At 55.7% G+C, this 17507-nt stretch overlaps 3 protein-coding genes across 3 annotated transcripts; all 3 read left to right on the top strand.

Annotated features, from left to right (window-relative positions):
* The first annotated feature begins 99 nt into the window (after positions 1-99).
* LOC140001557 (uncharacterized) lies at positions 100-7547 on the top strand. The gene is made up of 4 exons (XM_072033338.1): positions 100-157; positions 1826-1886; positions 4985-5104; positions 6392-7547. The coding sequence occupies exons 1-4, from the start codon at positions 100-102 to the stop codon at positions 7545-7547; spliced, it is 1395 nt and encodes a 464-aa protein (XP_071889439.1).
* A 99-nt stretch (positions 7548-7646) lies between these two features.
* On the top strand, positions 7647-8841 carry LOC119716487 (non-selective voltage-gated ion channel VDAC2-like). The gene is given in 3 exon segments (XM_038177263.2): positions 7647-8525; positions 8527-8571; positions 8573-8841. Coding segments are annotated over 3 exon segments (1008 nt in total). The 5' UTR covers positions 7647-7697; the 3' UTR covers positions 8708-8841.
* Positions 8842-10130: 1289 nt separating this feature from the next.
* LOC113841423 (uncharacterized) lies at positions 10131-14901 on the top strand. Its single transcript, XM_038177228.2, has 3 exons — positions 10131-13581; positions 13754-13901; positions 14033-14901. The coding sequence occupies exons 1-3, from the start codon at positions 11098-11100 to the stop codon at positions 14149-14151; spliced, it is 2751 nt and encodes a 916-aa protein (XP_038033156.2). The 5' UTR covers positions 10131-11097; the 3' UTR covers positions 14152-14901.
* The last annotated feature ends 2606 nt before the right edge of the window (positions 14902-17507 follow it).

Genomic DNA, 17507 nt, shown 5'->3' with positions numbered 1-17507 from the left:
TGGTTGAGGTTGGAAGGTACCTGAAGAGGTCAGCTTGGCCAACCCCCTGCTCAAACATTGCTACCCAGCACCAGTGTCCAAGGAGCATGTCCTGTGGAGATGGCTTTCAAGTGTCTCCCCTTGAGGAGGGAGACTCTACAGCCTCACTGGAGAACCCGTGAGAGGACTCGCTCACCCACACACTACAGAAATGGATCCTGAGGTTCAGATGGAAGCCACTGTGTTTGCTTCTGTGCCCATCGCCTCCTGTCCTGTCATTGGGCTCCACTGAAATGAGCCTGGCTCCATTGCCTTTGCACCCTGCCCGCAGGCATGCAGTTATCCACTGATCCCCCCCTGAGCTTTCTCTTCTCCAGGCTAAACAGTCCCATCTCTCCCAGCCTCTCTTCATAGGAGAGATGCTCTGTTCCCTCAATAATCCACCTCACAATTTTTGTGGGACTGTTAAACAGTTCAAGTAGCACCACTCGTGGCCTGCCAAGACAGCCACGAAGGCCTCCTAGCTGAGGCTGCTGATTCTCCCTTGCTGAAAGCCAGGTGCCCTTAGGATCCAGCATCAGATCCTGCCTGTGCCTGGAGAGCTGGGAAGAGCTGGGAGCTCTTGATCCTTCCAGGGTGGAACTTCCAAGGTAACGGCTCACTGCAACCTTCCCTTTGGTCCCAGGAAATAAAAAAAAAAAGCATCAAGCACCTGCCCTCACTCCTCACTCAGCCCAGAATTAGCAACAAGTCTTCCTTCCCTGCTGGTACTGCTGCCAAGGGAGCTTTGGAGTTAAGAGCCTCTTTTTGGGAAACGGCTTTTCCATGACCTCTTGGGTCTGCACATTGCCAAAAAACAGAGAGAGAGAGAGAGTTTGAAACTTGGGAGAAAGGAAGGAAAGCCAGCAGGGCCAAACACTATCCCAGGGACTTTAAATCTGCACAGCACAAAACTGAAGGACAAGTTGATTTTTTTTGTCACATCACTCATACAAGAAAGTGAAGAGCTCTCTTTCTCTCACATGCTCTCACAATTTTCATTCTCTCCTCCTAAAACTTTCGGGGACTTTGATCCCTCATCAGGCAGCCTCGATGCAAGTTGCTGTCAATTCCACTTGGGTGGAATACCTCTTGCTGAATTGCTGCCTTTGGCCTTAGAGATCCCAATCTATAGGCATCCTTTGAACTGATTTCCTCAAATCCCTTTTAAGCACATCATCCTGAAGTCTACTGAACCCGGCCCATGTAATCTGCTACGTCACATAATGCTGAAAGCTTGTGACCGAGTGAGGGTGCCACGGAGAAAACCTCCGTGTTGTGGGGCACACGCTCGTCCCTCACAGACCACGTGCGACGTGGCCATCTGACACATGGAGACACTGAGGGAGGGTGCCAGGCACAAGCTCTATATTAAACACTCGTGAAGCATTCCTTCTTCCTTATTCCCTTTCGAGATTTCATGAATAAACAAATGGCAGTTCTAGCATTTCCTTCCCACACCCAAATGGATCACCTTGCACACCCCCTGGGGCACTCTCGAGGATTGTATGGGACTGAAAGGAGAGAGTTTCCTTCTCAGTGCTGGCATGCTCGGCTCAGCTGTGGCCCTACAGGAAAGGGGATCTACAGGAAAGTGCTCCCTGAGTGCAGGGAGAGAGAGAGAAAAGCTGCTCCCTGACAGGGCGGCTCCAGCCCCACCCTCTGACAGCCCTGGCAGCCATTTGGCAGTTCTGCCTGCCCCCCGCGCCACAAGCTGGCTGAGGCCTTGGGCTGTCCCCAGCACGGCTGTCAGTGGTGTCGGGCGGCATCTAGAGCCAAGAGGCCTTTCTTCTTCTTTGTGCTGAAGGAAACTTTGTGCTGTCTGGAGCGAGCAGTGCCGCTTTTCTCCGCATTCCGGGGCTGTCATGGTAAGTGACATGGCCTCTCACTTTGAGGGCCCTGTTTTTCGTCAGCATTTGTGAGGGGCTTCTGCATCCCCCCCGCTCACTTGTTGCGGCCAGGGCTTCCCCCCAGGATGTCTGGGCAGGCCCATGCCGCTGGGCAGGCTCTGGGTGGGCCTCGTCCCCTGCAGGGGCAGGCGTCTGCCGCTGAGCCCAGAGCCCAGGAGCGGCTCCTGCACTCGCGGCTGCCCCTGCGCGGGCTGCTGCCGCTGCTTCTGGAACCTTCCTGCAGCCTCTGGCAGCTGGCGCCTGCTTGGCGGCCGCACGTTGGGCTTGTCAGCGTGGGATGAGCGGGCCGTGCCAGCCCGCAGCGTGGCATTGGCGGCCTTGTTGCCATCCCCAGGGCACGGCTGAAGGGGATATTGTGGGTTTGATTTGCAAGGACGGGGAGAATTTGGGATGCAGTATCCCACTTCATGCGCAGGCAGTTCGCACTGAACAAGGTGGGCTTTGCAGCCTCATGCTGCCCTCTTCCTCTGCTCTTTCCCAGAGCTGCCACCCCACAGAACACACTTGTGGACCTGAAATCGAAGTCTCTGCAGATGGCAGCAGTGCCTATGAAGCAGCAGCATGTCCTCATCCCTCACCCCCCAGAGGAGGACACTGAGGCAGATCCTGTGAGGAAATCAATGCCAAGCAAGTGTGGGCCAGCTCCCACAAAGGCCAGGGAAAGCTGAGCTGCAGCAGGCTGCCCGAGGGATCCAGCATGCGGGTCGCTCAGCTCTGGGCTTTGGCTCTCCATCCCCTGGCTGCTTCGGGGTCAGGCAATGACCATGGAGATGCCCTGCCTCCAGCTGTCCCCCTGCAGACCCAAAGTCCTGAAGCTCCCCTGCAGCTGACAGTCACACACCTCGTGTGGAAGGGAGCTGTGCCCACTTGTCCTGGGACCAGGGGAGGCCGAGTTGGCGTGTTAGGAAACAGCTGGGGAAGAGGAAGGAGGCCCTGCAGGAAGGCAGGACCAAGAGCAGAGCTGTGGACAGCCCCGGGAAGACTGTGGAGGAGCTCCCGCTCTGGTAGTCCTCTGCTGCAACAGCCTTCTTTCCACAGCCCCTTGTTCAGTGAGGCCTCTGGGCTCTCACTGGCACCCTTCTCCCTGAAGGGAGCAGGGAGTGTCACTCAGCTCTCCTCACTGGAGCAGAATCTTGAACCTTTCCAGAGAATCACAGAATGGCTTGGGTTGCAATTGATGTTAAAGATCTTCTATTCCCTCCCGCCCCTTGCCATGGGCAGGGATGCCATTCACTAGAGCAAGTAGCCCAGTGCCTCATCCAAACAGGTCTTGAAGACCTCCAGGGATGGGGCATCCACGGCTTCTCTGGGCAAGCTGTTCCAGTGCCTCACCACCCTCTGTGTGAAGAAGTTTTGTGGCCACCAAGGAGCAGCTCTGACTAGCCTTCTCTTTTCCTCCTGTCAGGGATGCCTCCTGCTATTAAGAGCCAGCTGCTCACACCCCAGAGTCGCTCTCCAGCCAGACTCCAGGGCGACAGGGGAGGCACAGCTGGGCCAGGCTGCTGGGGAAAAAGAGCCTTCTCCCAAATGAGGCTGGGGGAAAGCCATAGAAGGCATCCCCAGAGCTCTTCCCCTTGAGTCATCGAGAAGCTTTCCTTGCACGCAGGGACTTGGTGAACTCCACAATGGGCCTGACGCATGTCCCACTGACGGCAGTTTCCTGCCTGGGCACCCAGCAGGTGAGCAAAATCTCTTGCAGCAAATCCTCCTCTGTAAGGTAGCCGGTGTGGTCCGCCTACCTGGGTTGTTAGAAGGGAAATGCTTCTGGAGATGTGACATTTTGACAATTATTGTGCCTTCTTCAGTGCCTTCTTCATGATTAAAGAGGAGCTCCCCATGGTGGGCTTTGAGCTCCTTGATGTACAGAAGCCCATCTTCCAGGTTTCAGAGACCTTTGCCAGTATTCATGGGCTCCCTTACAAGAAAGAAACTTTTCCGGGTAAGAAGAGAGATGAATGTCAGAGCTCCAATGTGCAAGGATGTGGGCTGCATGCTCAGCTGCTGCTGGGAAGGCAGTGCAGGGGTTACACAGCTCCTCCAGGAGATCCAGAGAAAAGCCTGAGTACCTCAGAAGCCAAAACCTGCCAATGCTTTGCACCTTCTGGCAGGCAGCAGCTGCCGGAAATGTCCCTCTCCATGCTGTTGGCACCCTGATGGCTGCGTTGGTGGTTGACTTCTCTTGGCATCTGGCACAGCTGCAGGTGCAGAGCAGCAGCAGGGCATCAGTGCTGGAGGGCCCAGCAGCTACGCAAGTGTGACTGCCCTCCTCTGCAGGCCTGTGTAGTTACTTTGCTCCTTGCTTCTTTTCTGTAAGGTGTAATTCGATTTGTTTTCCTGAATTATGCCTGGCTGTCCTTGGACACAAGGGCACATTGCAGTGCTGCATTGGGAGGGCCTTGTCCTTCTGGGTCAGACGCGTCTCCTGATGAGGCACAGGAGTCTGGCCCCTGCACAAAGCCAGGCAGTGATTTGCCGGGTGCAGGCACTTGCTGGGCAGCTTGTGCTGCTCGTAAAGGAGGGGTGAACACTAAGGCCTGCAAACTCTGCCCGAGGGCTGCTTTCTGCCTGAGCAGCCGCGATGCCTCCGTTGGCAAGGGCATCCCTTCCTGGCCATGGTCTCAGCCACAACTGTCTCTCCTGCAGAGGCTAGGCACAACAGATTTGGCCACATGGGAGAGAAAAAGCATAGTCCCACATCCAGCTTCTGGAGGTGTCCTCATCTTTTCCACGTGGGCGCGTTGCTTCTGCAGCCCTCGGCTGAGCATTTTGGCAGCTTTTCAGCTCCTCTCCGGAAGGTCAGCAGTGCCAGGGCTTGCCCAGTGCTCAGGGAGGAGCTGGAGGGGGACTTCTCCAAGCACTGTTTCCTCCTCCACTCCACACCGATTCTTGCTTGTTTTGGACGAGGGGTCATTCTCTTTGTGTAGCTAGGGCTGGGGGAATGTCTGTTGCCTGCCCAGCCCACAGCAAGCCCCTCTCGGATGCTGGCACCAAGACCAGCACCCTACAGCCCTAGAATGTGGTGCTCTGGAGTCACACTGCCTTGGTCTTTCTTCCAGGATTGGGCTCTACATACCTCATGGAAGAGCTGCAGGGAGAAGAGCCTCTCCAAGCACCCAAGGGTTTTGCTTTGGAAAAGAAGGGAGACACAACGATGGAGGGAGAGTCTACCAGAACAGGTAAGATTGACTCTCGTAAAGCTGACTCCACAAGCAGTAAGATTGTAAAGTAGGTATGTTTATGCAGCACTGGGCAGCACGGGGGGTAGTCCCACCAAAGTCGTGCGCCCCTAACACGGCAACTTGCTTTGGTTATATGCAGTAGAGATTTACATATGCATGAGGTTTCGCAGTATGCCTATACATATTCATAACCTGTCCCCGCTTAGTATTAAAATTAGTTCCAAGAAGTCATTTCCATAAGCTGCGCTTTCCATTCCCTCTGCGCTTGCGCGGTGCCTTCTGGTGGTGGGCACTGAGGGTCGTGAGGATGAAGTGAGATGTCTTCACCAGGGTTGAACTTTTCACCTCGTCTCCTTGCGCATGCTCTCTGAGGCCTTGGTCATAATCTGGGCCATAAGGTTGGTTTGGTCCAGTTCTCCGGGCCTGAGGGGCTCCTGTTATCTGGAGGCCTTGCATGTTTGACATTTTTTATCTTGTCCTTTTAAGAACAGTGCTCCTTTTCTCTGAGCCCTTGGTCACAGTCCGAACCATAAGGTTGGTTTGATCTGGTTCTTGGAGTCCCAGGGGCTTTGCCAATATTTATGGACTCCCTGAAAAGAAAGAAACTTTTCCTGGTAAGAAAGGAGATAACTTGCAGGACCCCCACGCGCGGGGACTTTGGGCTGCATGCTCAGCTGCTGCTGGGAGGCTCAGGGAGCGAGATAGGGACAGCAGTGTGACGGGATGGCACCGAGAGCACCAGGATGAGGAGAACGGTGCTGGAGCGAGTCGGCCAGCTGGCCCTGAGCCCCTCCGACCTGGACACAATTATTCCCAAACCTGGGGCTTCTCCAAGAAGAGCCCACCCCCAGGACAGCCAAAGCCCACGTGGCCCTGGCAGTTCTGTGCCCAGAGGCACAAAGAGCAGCGTGGCCTAATTCAACCTGGCTGTGCGCAGCCAGGAGCTGCCTCCACCGTCCCTCCATGCGGACAGGCTGCCGGTGCGGTCGTGCCCCGAGAGCGTGCGTCACACTGGCAGCTGCCACACGGAGTTGGGAGCCCCAGGAGGGTTCGGTCGAACATCTTTGGCAGCCCTGGCAGCCTGCGATGAGCAGGCAGCACTCGCAGGAGGAGACAGGCAGGGCATTACCCTGGCAGGCTGAGCCCCGCTCTGCGTGGGCAGCTGCCAGGGCGTGCCGGGGGCCGCTGCAGGGCAGCTCACAGCAGCACTTCTAGGGGGGACGTGGAGGGAAATGGCAGAAATGGCCCAAATAACTTGGACTTTCTCCTCGCCTTCTCTTGCAGATGGAGAAGAAACTGCCACACCGTGGGTTGCGGGGGGGCCGAGAGAATCCAGCTGCCAGCCGTGCCGGCTTTCCCAAGGCTGGCAGCGACTCTCAAGCAAGTGCCTAAAGCAGAGACATCATCATCTGAAAAGGCCACTTGCAAGCTGCCCCCTCTGCAAGCAGCAGCCTCTGCAACTTCTGCCAGAGGAAGAGCAAAGGCATTGGGTACAGAGGCCCTCAGCCACCGAGAGCTTCTGCCACCTCTTCCATGCGTCTCTGCTGAGAGGGAGAGGGCAGTGAGGGCAGAGAGGTGGGAACGTGTCCCACACAGCCCTGTGGCCCCTGCTGAGGATGTGGAGTACTCAGTACGGTCCTTCGTCTCCACAGTCATAAGAAATGCTGTAGCCGAGAGCAAGGCAAGGCTTGCTCCATCAGGCAGAGGTCCCAGGACCACAGGCCACAGAACTCCAACTCTCCCCACAGCAGTGCCCCGGCATTTGAAGAAGAGCCGGCACCCTGCCCCACACAGCCCCACCGACTCTTTTACGGCGCTGCAGGACACAGCACTGTCTGTTGTGTCTGAAGCCATGTCAAAGGCGATGGCTAAAATGCGGCAACAAGGCCAACGACCAGCAGCAATGGGGGACCCGGCACACATGGGGTGCCCAGTGACAGCAACAAGATCAGCCGGCGTCCAGACTGACATGGAGAGCAGGTGGACCGCTGCTCTGCCAGCGTTCGATTGTCGGGGAGGTGCAAGAAAACCAACTGCCAGCAGAGACCATGCACCAGCCAGCCCAGGCAGGGTTGAAAAGCAAGAGCGCGAGAGAGCCCAAAACATCAAACCCAGGCAGGGGAGCAGCAAGGAGGGGACAAGCCAGGGCCGAGGCAGGCAAGAAAGCGGTCCTGTGGGATGGGACCAAGAGGAAGAGATTGTCGTCATCAAGTCCGCGATCAACCCCAGGTTTGCCAGACTCTTCCAGGAACCACAGGCTTTTCCCCCGGAAGAAGGCAGCTCATCCAGCACCGTGGACAGGGAGGCCGCAGAAGAAGAAGCAGTAAACCCAACAAGCGCCTCTCTTGACTCATCAGAATCCACGGACACTACACTGTCAGCTGCTTCCCTGGCAGAAGGTCCTGGGGAAGAGAGGCACGGCACGCAGCTCGGCCTCTGAAGCTAAGGGCAAGAACACTTCCAGGGCAGCGGGCTTTGCAGGAGCCCTCATCCTTCACGAAGGAAAACAAGGCTCAGAAAGAGCAGGTTTTTCTCTTGGAGAGAAGCTTCGTGGCAGAGCTAAGCCGCCCTCCCGCGCCAGCCAGCTCCAATGGCAATTCCTCCGTCGTACGCAGACCTTGGCAAATCTGCCAGAGATATCTTCAATAAAGGATATGGGTTTGGGTTGGTGAAGCTGGATGTGAAAACAAAATCTGCAAGTGGAGTGGAGTTCACAACATCTGGTTCTTCGAACACCGACACTGGAAAAGTTAATGGGAGCTTGGAGACCAAATACAAGTGGGCTGAGTATGGGCTGACTTTCACAGAAAAATGGAACACAGATAACACTCTGGGAACAGAAATTGCAATTGAAGATCAGATTGCCAGAGGCTTGAAGTTGACGTTTGATACAACTTTCTCACCAAATACAGGAAAGAAGAGTGGTAAAATCAAGTCAGCATATAAACGTGAATGCCTAAACCTCGGTTGTGATGTTGACTTTGACTTTGCTGGGCCTGCAATCCATGGTTCAGCTGTCTTCGGTTATGAAGGCTGGCTGGCTGGTTATCAGATGACTTTTGATAGTGCCAAATCAAAATTGACAAGGAACAACTTCTCTGTGTGTTACAAGACTGGAGACTTCCAACTGCACACTAATGTCAATGATGGTTCTGAATTTGGTGGGTCAATTTACCAGAAAGTGAGTGACAATCTTGAAACTGCTGTAAACCTGTCCTGGACAGCAGGTAGCAACAGCACTCGCTTCGGTATTGCAGCTAAATACAAGTTGGATTCCACTGCTTCTATCTCTGCAAAAGTGAACAATTCTAGTCTAGTTGGAGTGGGTTACACCCAGACCCTGAGGCCAGGTGTGAAGCTTACTCTGTCTGCCCTGATAGATGGGAAGAGCATCAATGCTGGTGGCCATAAACTTGGTCTTGGCCTGGAATTGGAGGCTTAAAAAGGTGAAGAAACTGCTGCAGAGAAGGGATATCAGAAGAATTTGGCCTTAAAATGTATTTCCAATGTGACCAGCAGGCTTTTTTTCCCAAGAAGGATGACCTAGAACAAGAGCTGTATTTGAAGTATTTAGACAGTTACTTGTTAGCTGGTTTCTAGTTAAATTGGTTACCCATCTAGTTACAATTCTGCATTAGTGCAGTCACTTAAACATTATTTAAATGTATTTAACTGTTGAATGCGCTACCCACAAATAATGAAATAGACATTTATGAAAACTGTAAAAAGAATAATTACCCAGTACCCAGAACTGGTGGAAGGGGACGGGGAGCAGGATGTGGCCCTCACCATCCACGAAGAACTGGTTGGTGACCTGGTACGGCACTTGGATGTGCACAAGTCGATGGGGCCGGATGGGATCCACCCAAGGGTACTGAGAGAACTGGCAGAGGAGCTGGCCAAGCCCCTATCCATCATTTATCAGCAGTCCTGGCTATCGGGGGAGGTCCCAGCTGACTGGCGGCTAGCAAACGTGATGCCCATCTACAAGAAGGGCAGGAGGGCAGACCCGGGGAACTACAGTCCGGTCAGTTTGACCTCAGTACCAGGGAAGCTCATGGAGCAGATCCTCTTGGGAGTCATCATGCGGCACTTGAAGGGCAAGCAGGCGATCAGGCCCAGTCAGCATGGGTTTATGGTAGGCAGGTCCTGCTTGACGAACCTGATCTCCTTCTACGACAAAGTGACGCGCTGGGTGGACGAGGGAAAGGCTGTGGATGTGGTCTACCTTGACTTCAGCAAGGCTTTTGACACCGTCTCCCACAGCATTCTCCTGAAGAAACTGGCTGCTCTTGGCTTGGACTGGCGCATGCTTCGTTGGGTTAGAAACTGGCTGGATAGCCGGGCCCAAAGAGTTGTGGTAAATGGAGCCAAGTCCAGTTGGAGGCCAGTCACTAGTGGCGTCCCCCAGGGCTCGGTGCTGGGGCCGGTCCTCTTTAACATCTTCATCAATGATCTGGATGACGGCATTGAGTGCACCCTCAGTAAGTTTGCAGATGACACCAAGCTAGGTGCGTGTGTCGATCTGCTTGAGGGTAGGAAGGCTCTGCAGGAGGATCTGGATAGGCTGCACCGATGGGCTGAGGTCAACTGTATGAAGTTCAACAAGGCCAAGTGCCGGGTCCTGCACCTGGGGCGCAATAACCCCAAGCAGAACTACAGGCTGGGAGAGGAATGGTTGGAGAGCTGCCAGGCAGAGAAGGACCTGGGAGTGATGGTGGACAGTCGGCTGAATATGAGCCAGCAGTGTGCTCAGGTGGCCAAGAAGGCCAACTGCATCCTGGCTTGTATCAGAAACACTGTGACCAGCAGGGCTAGGGAGGTGATCGTCCCCCTGTACTCGGCTCTGGTGAGGCCGCACCTCGAGTACTGTGTTCAGTTTTGGGCCCCTCGCTACAAGAAGGACATGGAGGTGCTTGAGCGGGTCCAAAGAAGGGCGACAAAGCTGGTGAGGGGCCTGGAGAACAAGTCCTATGAGGAGCGGCTGAAGGAGCTGGGCTTGTTCAGCCTAGAGAAGAGGAGGCTCAGGGGTGACCTTATTGCTCTGTATAAGTACATTAAAGGAGGCTGTAGCGAGGTGGGGGTTGGCCTGTTCTCCCATGTGCCTGGTGACAGGACGAGGGGGAATGGGCTAAAGTTACACCAGGGGAGTTTTAGGTTAGATGTTAGGAAGAATTTCTTTACTGAAAGGGTTGTTAGGCACTGGAACGGGCTGCCCAGGGAGGTGGTGGAGTCACCATCCCTGGAAGTCTTCAAAAGACGTTTAGATGTAGAACTTAGGGATATGGTTTAATGGGTACTGTTAGTGTTAGGTTAGAGGTTGGACTCGATGATCTTGAGGTCTCTTCCAACCTAGAGATTCTGTGATAGCATGGAGCAGCACAATAAGGATGACTCCCAGCCTGCTGAAGGGCAGCGGAGCGTAAAGGAGCGGCGCCAGGTGAGGCTCAGGGAGCGAGACAGGGACAGCAGTGTGACGGGATGGCACCGAGAGCACCAGGATGAGGAGAACGGTGCTGGAGCGAGCCGGCCAGCTGGCCCTGAGCCCCTCCGGCCTGGACACAGTTGTTCCCAAACCTGGGGCTTCTCCAAGAAGAGCCCACCCCCAGGACAGCCAAAGCCCACGTGGCCCTGGCAGTTCTGTGCCCAGAGGCACAAAGAGCAGCGTGGCCTAATTCAACCTGGCTGTGCGCAGCCAGGAGCTGCCTCCACCGTCCCTCCATGCGGACAGGCTGCCGGTGCGGTCGTGCCCAGAGAGCGTGCGTCACACTGGCAGCTGCCACACGGAGTCGGGAGCCCCAGGAGGGTTCGGTCGAACATCTTTGGCAGCCCTGGCAGCCTGCGATGAGCAGGCAGCACTCGCAGGAGGAGACAGGCAGGGCATTACCCTGGCAGGCTGAGCCCCGCTCTGCGTGGGCAGCTGCCAGGGCGTGCCGGGGGCCGCTGCAGGGCAGCTCACAGCAGCACTTCTAGGGGGGACACGGAGCAGAATGGCAGAAATGGCCCAAATAACTTGGCCTTTCTTCTCGCTTCTCTTGCAGATGGAGAAGAAGCCGCAAGACATCAAGACACTGCCTCACTGTGGGGTGAGGCAGGCCGAGAGAATCCAGCTGCCAGCCCTGCCGCCTTTGCCAAGGCAGGCAGCAACTCAGGCAGCGACTCTCAAGCAAGTGCCTAAAGCAGAGACATCATCATCTGAAAAGGCCACTTGCAAGCTGCACCCTCTGCAAGCAGCAGCCTCTGCTTCTTCAGGGGGAGGAAGGGCAAAGTCATTGGGAACAGAGGCCCGCAGCCAGCAAGAGCTTTTGCCACCTCTTCCCTGCATCTCTGGCAACAGGGACAGAGCAGTGAGGGCAGAGAGGCGGGAACGTGGCCCACACAGCCCTGTGGCCCCTGACGAGGACGTGGGCAATGAAATACGGTCCTTTGTGTCCACCGTCATAACAAATGCTCTGCTCATTTGCAAACGATCAGCAGCACTTGGGGACCTGGCACAAACGGGGTGCAAATTGAGAGCAACAAGTTCAGCCTGGGTCCAGACAGACCTGGAGAGGACGTGGACGACTTCTCTGCCAGGGCCTGATTCCCGGGTATGCGCAGGAGCAAGGGCTTCCAGCAGAGACCCTGCAGCAGCTAGCCCAGGCCAGGGTAAGAAGAAAAAACAACAGAGAGAGAAACACATCAAACCCAGGCAGGGGACAGGAAACGAGGGGACAAGCCAAGGCCGGGGCAAGAAAGAGAGCAGTCCTGGGGGATGCGATGAAGAGGAGGAGATCGTCATCCTCAACTCCTGGATCAACCCCAGGTTCGCCAGCCTCTTCACAGAGGCACAGGACGTTCCCCAGGAAGAGGGCAGCGCAGCCAGCAGTGTGGACAGGGAGGCAGCACAAGAAGCAAAACACTCAGCAAGCGCCTCTCCTGGCTCGCTGCAAACCATGGACACTGTCCCATCAGCTGCTCCCCAGGAAGAAATTCCTGGGGAAGAGAGGCACAGCACGCCTCTCACTTCAACAACAGCAGCACAGAGCAGGCCAGCAAGTCCTCCAGCAGCCCCTGCTCTGGAAGATGAGGGACACAGGACGCCTCCCCTGACACGTGGGGCTCCACAGTCAAAACCAGCAGCCTCTCCAAGCCCCAGTGAGCACAGCACTGCAGTGACGGTTGAGAGCCAGGGACGTGCCCGACATGCCTCCAGTGCCTGTGATGACGAGCTGGATGAAGGAGTCAAGACCATCGTTTCCACAGCCATACGCCGTGCTGTAGCCATGAGCCAGGGAGCCCCAAGCAAGGCACCAAGTGCTCCCTCGGCCACAGGACCCAGCGTGCCTCCTCCCACAGCAGAGCCTGCAGACTCTACATCCTCAGCATCTGCCTTGGCTGGAGCACTGGGGGACCTGGCACACACGGGGAGCACAGGGAGAGCAACGAGATCAGCCGGGGTCCAGACAGACCTGGAGAGGAGGCGGACCACTGCTCTGCCAGGACCTGATTCCGGGATATGCGCAGGAGCAAGGGCTTCCAGCAGAGACCCTGCAGCAGCTAGCCCAGGCCAGGGTAAGAAGAAAAAACAACAGAGAGAGAAACACATCAAACCCAGGCAAGGGACAGGAAACGAGGGGACAAGCCAAGGCCGGGGCAAGAAAGAGAGCAGTCCCGGGGGATGCGATGAAGAGGAGGAGATCGTCATCATCAACTCCTGGATCAACCCCAGGTTCGCCAGCCTCTTCACAGAGGCACAGGACGTTCCCCAGGAAGAGGGCAGCGCAGCCAGCAGTGTGGAAAGGGAGGCAGCACAAGAAGCAGAACACCCAGCAAGCGCCTCTCCTGGCTCGCTGCAAACCACGGACACTGCCCCATCAGCTGCTCCCCAGGAAGAAATTCCTGGGGAAGAGAGGCACAGCACGCCTCTCACCACAACAACACCGGCACAGAGCAGGCCAGCAAGTCCTCCAGCAGCCCCTGCTCTGGAAGATGAGGGACACAGAGCGCCTCCCCTGACATGTGGGGCTCAACAGTCGAAGCCATCAGCCCGTGCAAGCCCCAGTGAGCACAGCGCTGCCGTGATGGTGGAGAGCCAGGGACGTGCCCGACATGCCTGCAGTGTCTCTGATGAAGAGCTGGATGAAAGAGTTGACACCATCGTGGCTGCAGTCCTACTCCACTCTGTAGCCATCATCCAGGGAGCGGGAGCCCCAAGCAAGGCAGCAAGTGCTCCCTGGGTCACAGTGCCCAGGGTGCCTCCTCCCACACCAGAGCCTGCAGAATGTACATCCTCGGCCTCTGCCTTGGCCAGAGGCCCTGTGGGGGAGGCCAGTGAAGCCCCTCTCGCTGCAGCAGCAACACCACAAGAAGAAGGTGGAGAGGGGGCTTCTCCTTTGGCTGCAGAGCCTCTCCGGGAGGCCATCACAGATCTCCGCCCAGCAGCAGCTGACAAAGCAGGAGCAGCAGCCACTCCCTTGGTTCCTGGGCACCAGGTAAGCACAGCACACGTGGTGGGCACCAGGCATCCAGGGCGGCCCCAGGCAGAAGCAGTGCATTGGGTGTGCGTGCCGGGAACTGCTTGCTGCTCTGCATTTCCACATGCCCCAGGCACAAGGGCTGACATCCCTTTCCTCAGCTGCCTGTGCTGTTCCTCTCCCCATGCAGGTGGCCATCGAGCAGGGAGGCCAAGCACAGTCCTCCTCCTGCACCAAAGATACGCCAGCGGATGAGCCAGCAACGTCCCAGACACAAGCGCCGTCCCAGGATCTGTTGGCTGGGCCTGTTCAGCGCAGCGAGCAGCACCAAGCACAAGGTTGGCAGCACCACGCGCAGGGGGGCTGGCTGGTCCTGTGCCACCCCTTCCCGGGGAAAGGCCTTGGAGGGGGGGACAGGCTCGCCCAGCACCCGCTCAGGCCCTAACCTACACCTCTGTGTCCCCCACAGGCATCCTTGACCTCGCACAAGCCCCGGCGCGCCAGCCACGGCCCTCCCGCATCAGGAGGGCACTTCGTGCTCTGCGCAGGGCTTTCCGCTGCAGCTGCATCGCAGGACAGCGAGAGTAGCCGCGCCCGGCTGTGCCAGTCCCAGGAGGATGCTCGGAGCTGGCAGCTGGCCCTCAGGAAGCTTTGCAGCGCCCACGGAAGCATCACTGCGAGGCACAGGACAGCGCCCCAGGAATTCAGATGCCCCACCACATCCTGCCCCCAGCCTCAGCTCAGCTGCGGCTGCTTTCTGCTTTCTGCTCTGAATAAAAGCTCAGGCAGACTTTTGCCCCCAGTGCTCCTCTCTGTGCCATTGATCTCAGGAGAAAGAGTGGTGCAGGCCATGCCAACCCGGGGCCTCTCACAGTCAGAGAAGTACAGAATCATAGAATCTACCACTGAACCGTGTCCCTCGGCACCAGATCTACACGGCTTTCGAATGCCTCCAGGGATGGTGACTCAACTACTTCCCTGGGCAGCCTGTTCCAATGCTTCACAACCCTTTTGTTGAAGACTTTTTGCCTAAACCTAAACCTAAATCCACCTAAACCTCCCGCGGCCCCACTTTTTCCTCTTCTCCTACCGCCTGTTGCTTGGGAGATGGGACTGACCCCCACCGCACTACAACCTTCTCTGAGGTCCTTGTACACAGTGATAAGGTCTCCCCCAAGCCTCCTTTCCTCTAGGCTACATAACCCCAGCTCCCTCAGCACTCCTCACACGACTTGCTCCCTGGGCCCTTCGGCTGCTCCTTTCCCCTTCCTTGGACATGCTTCAGGACCTCCACGTCCTTCCTGCAGTGAGGGCCCCAAAACTGAACAGGGTATTCATGGCGCGACCTCACCAGTGCTGAGTACAGGGGGAGAATCAGGTTCACAAACCACGTGATGCTTACTACTACACCATATATGTACAATTTTATTTGACCAACCTTTATTTTCCCCTTTTCCTTTTTTTTTTTTTAATTATTTTTTTCTTCATCTCTCGTGACCAGAATGCCCGTGATTTATTTATTTATTTATTTGTTTGTTACTGATTTTTGCCCTGATTCTCCTGCTTTTCTTAGCTATCCTCCTCATTTTGCGACTGTGGGACATTCCCCTTATCTGCTTAAAATACTTCACCTGGTATGCTACTGCCATGCCCGCACAATCCCTTTTGAAAATGCAAGGTTAGTGGAATTTTCCACTGCAAGAACCTGACGTGCTGTCTGCAGCCTGCAAGCTCTCCTGACGTGCTGTCAGCAGCCTGCAAGCACACAAGGGGAGGAAGTGCTGCAACAGCCGTTGCTCACCAAGCAGCTGCCCGGCAAGGAAAAGACAGTCAGTAGGACATGTGTCAGGACACTTTTCCTGCCGATGCGGCCAAATTCACCTGAGAAAGAAACAGGAAAAGTCTCTTTCTTTCTTATGTGGGACTCCGGGAAGACAGGCAAAGTTCTCCGAGAGCTGAAAAGTGGGCTTCTTTACCTGGAGGAGCTCAAAGCAAAAAACAAGAGCAGCCCCACTTTAATAAGGAAGGAGGCACCCAGCCCAGGTACTAAGACACGCTGAAAAGCAAGAAAGGAGGAACAGTATTTAAGCATTTCTGGCACTGGAAATGCAGCGCGGGGCTTCCCCAACAAAGAAGATGGGCCCTTGTGCTTTGGCCACTGCTCATGGGAAGGTGCCAGATGGCGTCACTGCGGAGAGCCCTGGAGATGGCCTCAGTGTCTGGGAGCTTCCCAGCTCCCTCCTTTTTGCCCCCTACAGAAGAGCTGGGCTAGGAAGAGCACAGCCAACACCCTCAGCTCAGGAAAAACCCTCCACGGGGTTCCCAACTAATAGGGAAAGCCTTGAGAACCGGCTCCGGCTACATGCTGGCTTGCCCACTCGGGCCACAGGCAACGCACAAGCGCCAGGCAGTACGCATCCCGTCCTTCTGCTGGAGCTGGGCTCTTCTGTTGTGCATATTGCCAGAGCAGCAAGGGGCCCCTGGCACACCTGCACTTTGCAGGCTACCGCTGGGGCGTTTCTTCTGCTTGAGGAGGCGGGCTGTGGGGTGGCAGCTGCAGGAAGGAGCAGGCTACGAGGGCAGGACGAGGCTGCAAAGCCCACCTTGTTCAGTGCGAACTGCCTGTGCACGTGGTGGGGTATTGCATCCCCAACGTGCCCAGCCCCTGGAAAGCAAATGCCCCAAATCCCCTTTCAGCCGTGCCCTGGGGACGGCAACAAGGCCGCCAATGCCATGCTGCAGGCTGGCACGGCCTGCAGATGCCAGGCTGCCAAGCCCAACGTGCGGCCGCCACGCAGGCGCCAGCTGCCAGAGGCTGCAGGAAGGCTCCAAAAGCAGCGGCAGCAGCCCGCGCAGGGGCAGCCGCGAGTGCAGGAGCCGCTCCTGGGCTCTGGGCTCAGGGGCAGACGCCTGCCCCTGCAGGGCATAAGGCAAACCCAGAGCCCAAAACCAACCCCAAGGGTACTGCATCCCCAACTTTCCTAGGCCCTGGAAGCAAATCCCCTAAAAGCGGAGCAGTGGCGACGTGAGCAGAGCCCCTGAGGCAACCGCGACTGTCTGAAAGGCAGGCATCAAGAATGCGGACATGTCAGAGAAGAAGCAGCAAGATGCTGTTGATGGTGCCACTCAGGCCTCCCTGCCCACGCTGCTGGATGAGCTGCCCTATGTGAGAAACACTCCGTAGCCAATAACTTAGGCTCAGGCGAGGATCTCAGTGAAGTAGTAATTTATTTGCGATTGCAATGGCGGGCGCCCCACAAGCAGGAGAGCGTGCCTACTAGTTCCAAAACACAGTTTATATACCTTTTGGTGACAGGACCCTCCCCTGTTTCCCCACTGAGTGAGTAATCCAGGTTCACAATCTATCTGATGCTTCACAAACAACGCATGGCCTTTGGTTGCCGGCCTGTTAAATTTCAAATTTCTTTTGACGTTTTTACTGCTTGAAGGGGTAATGTTTCTTCCCTTATCTGACTTGACTTAACACTGCAATTTTCACCTAATATTGTCCTAAGGAGTCTGGTTGTCTGCATTTTACAAGGTCGCCTGCTAAGCTTTCTCATCACTGTAAGCATATCTCAGTACCACATTCCTTCCCTCTAAACAATGTAACTCTGCAAAAACAACATTTCTATTCCCACAATTCCCCCCTTTTCTTCTTCATAAACTGTTGATTTTTGCAAAACCTTTCTCTAAGGTGTAATTTGGTAGATTTCTTCTTCTTTGCTTTCTTTGCTTTCCATCTCCTCATTATCACCTTATCTGAGTAAGGTGGTGGCTCCATGGTCATTTGTTTCAGTAGTGCGGTTTCAGTTAACCACTGTACTAGTCCTCTTACACAGGGGATAATGCAGCAACCAATGGCTGTCAAAACTCCTACTACAACTGCAATCAAGGATGTAAATATGCCTACTTTTTCTGCCAATTCACTGGCAAGGGTGGTA

This window comes from Anas platyrhynchos, chromosome 1, assembly GCF_047663525.1.
Source record: "Anas platyrhynchos isolate ZD024472 breed Pekin duck chromosome 1, IASCAAS_PekinDuck_T2T, whole genome shotgun sequence".
In the NCBI taxonomy this organism is placed as follows: domain Eukaryota; kingdom Metazoa; phylum Chordata; class Aves; order Anseriformes; family Anatidae; genus Anas; species Anas platyrhynchos.
Note: the sequence above shows the minus strand (reverse complement) of the source record. Positions and strands in the feature narration are given on the sequence as shown.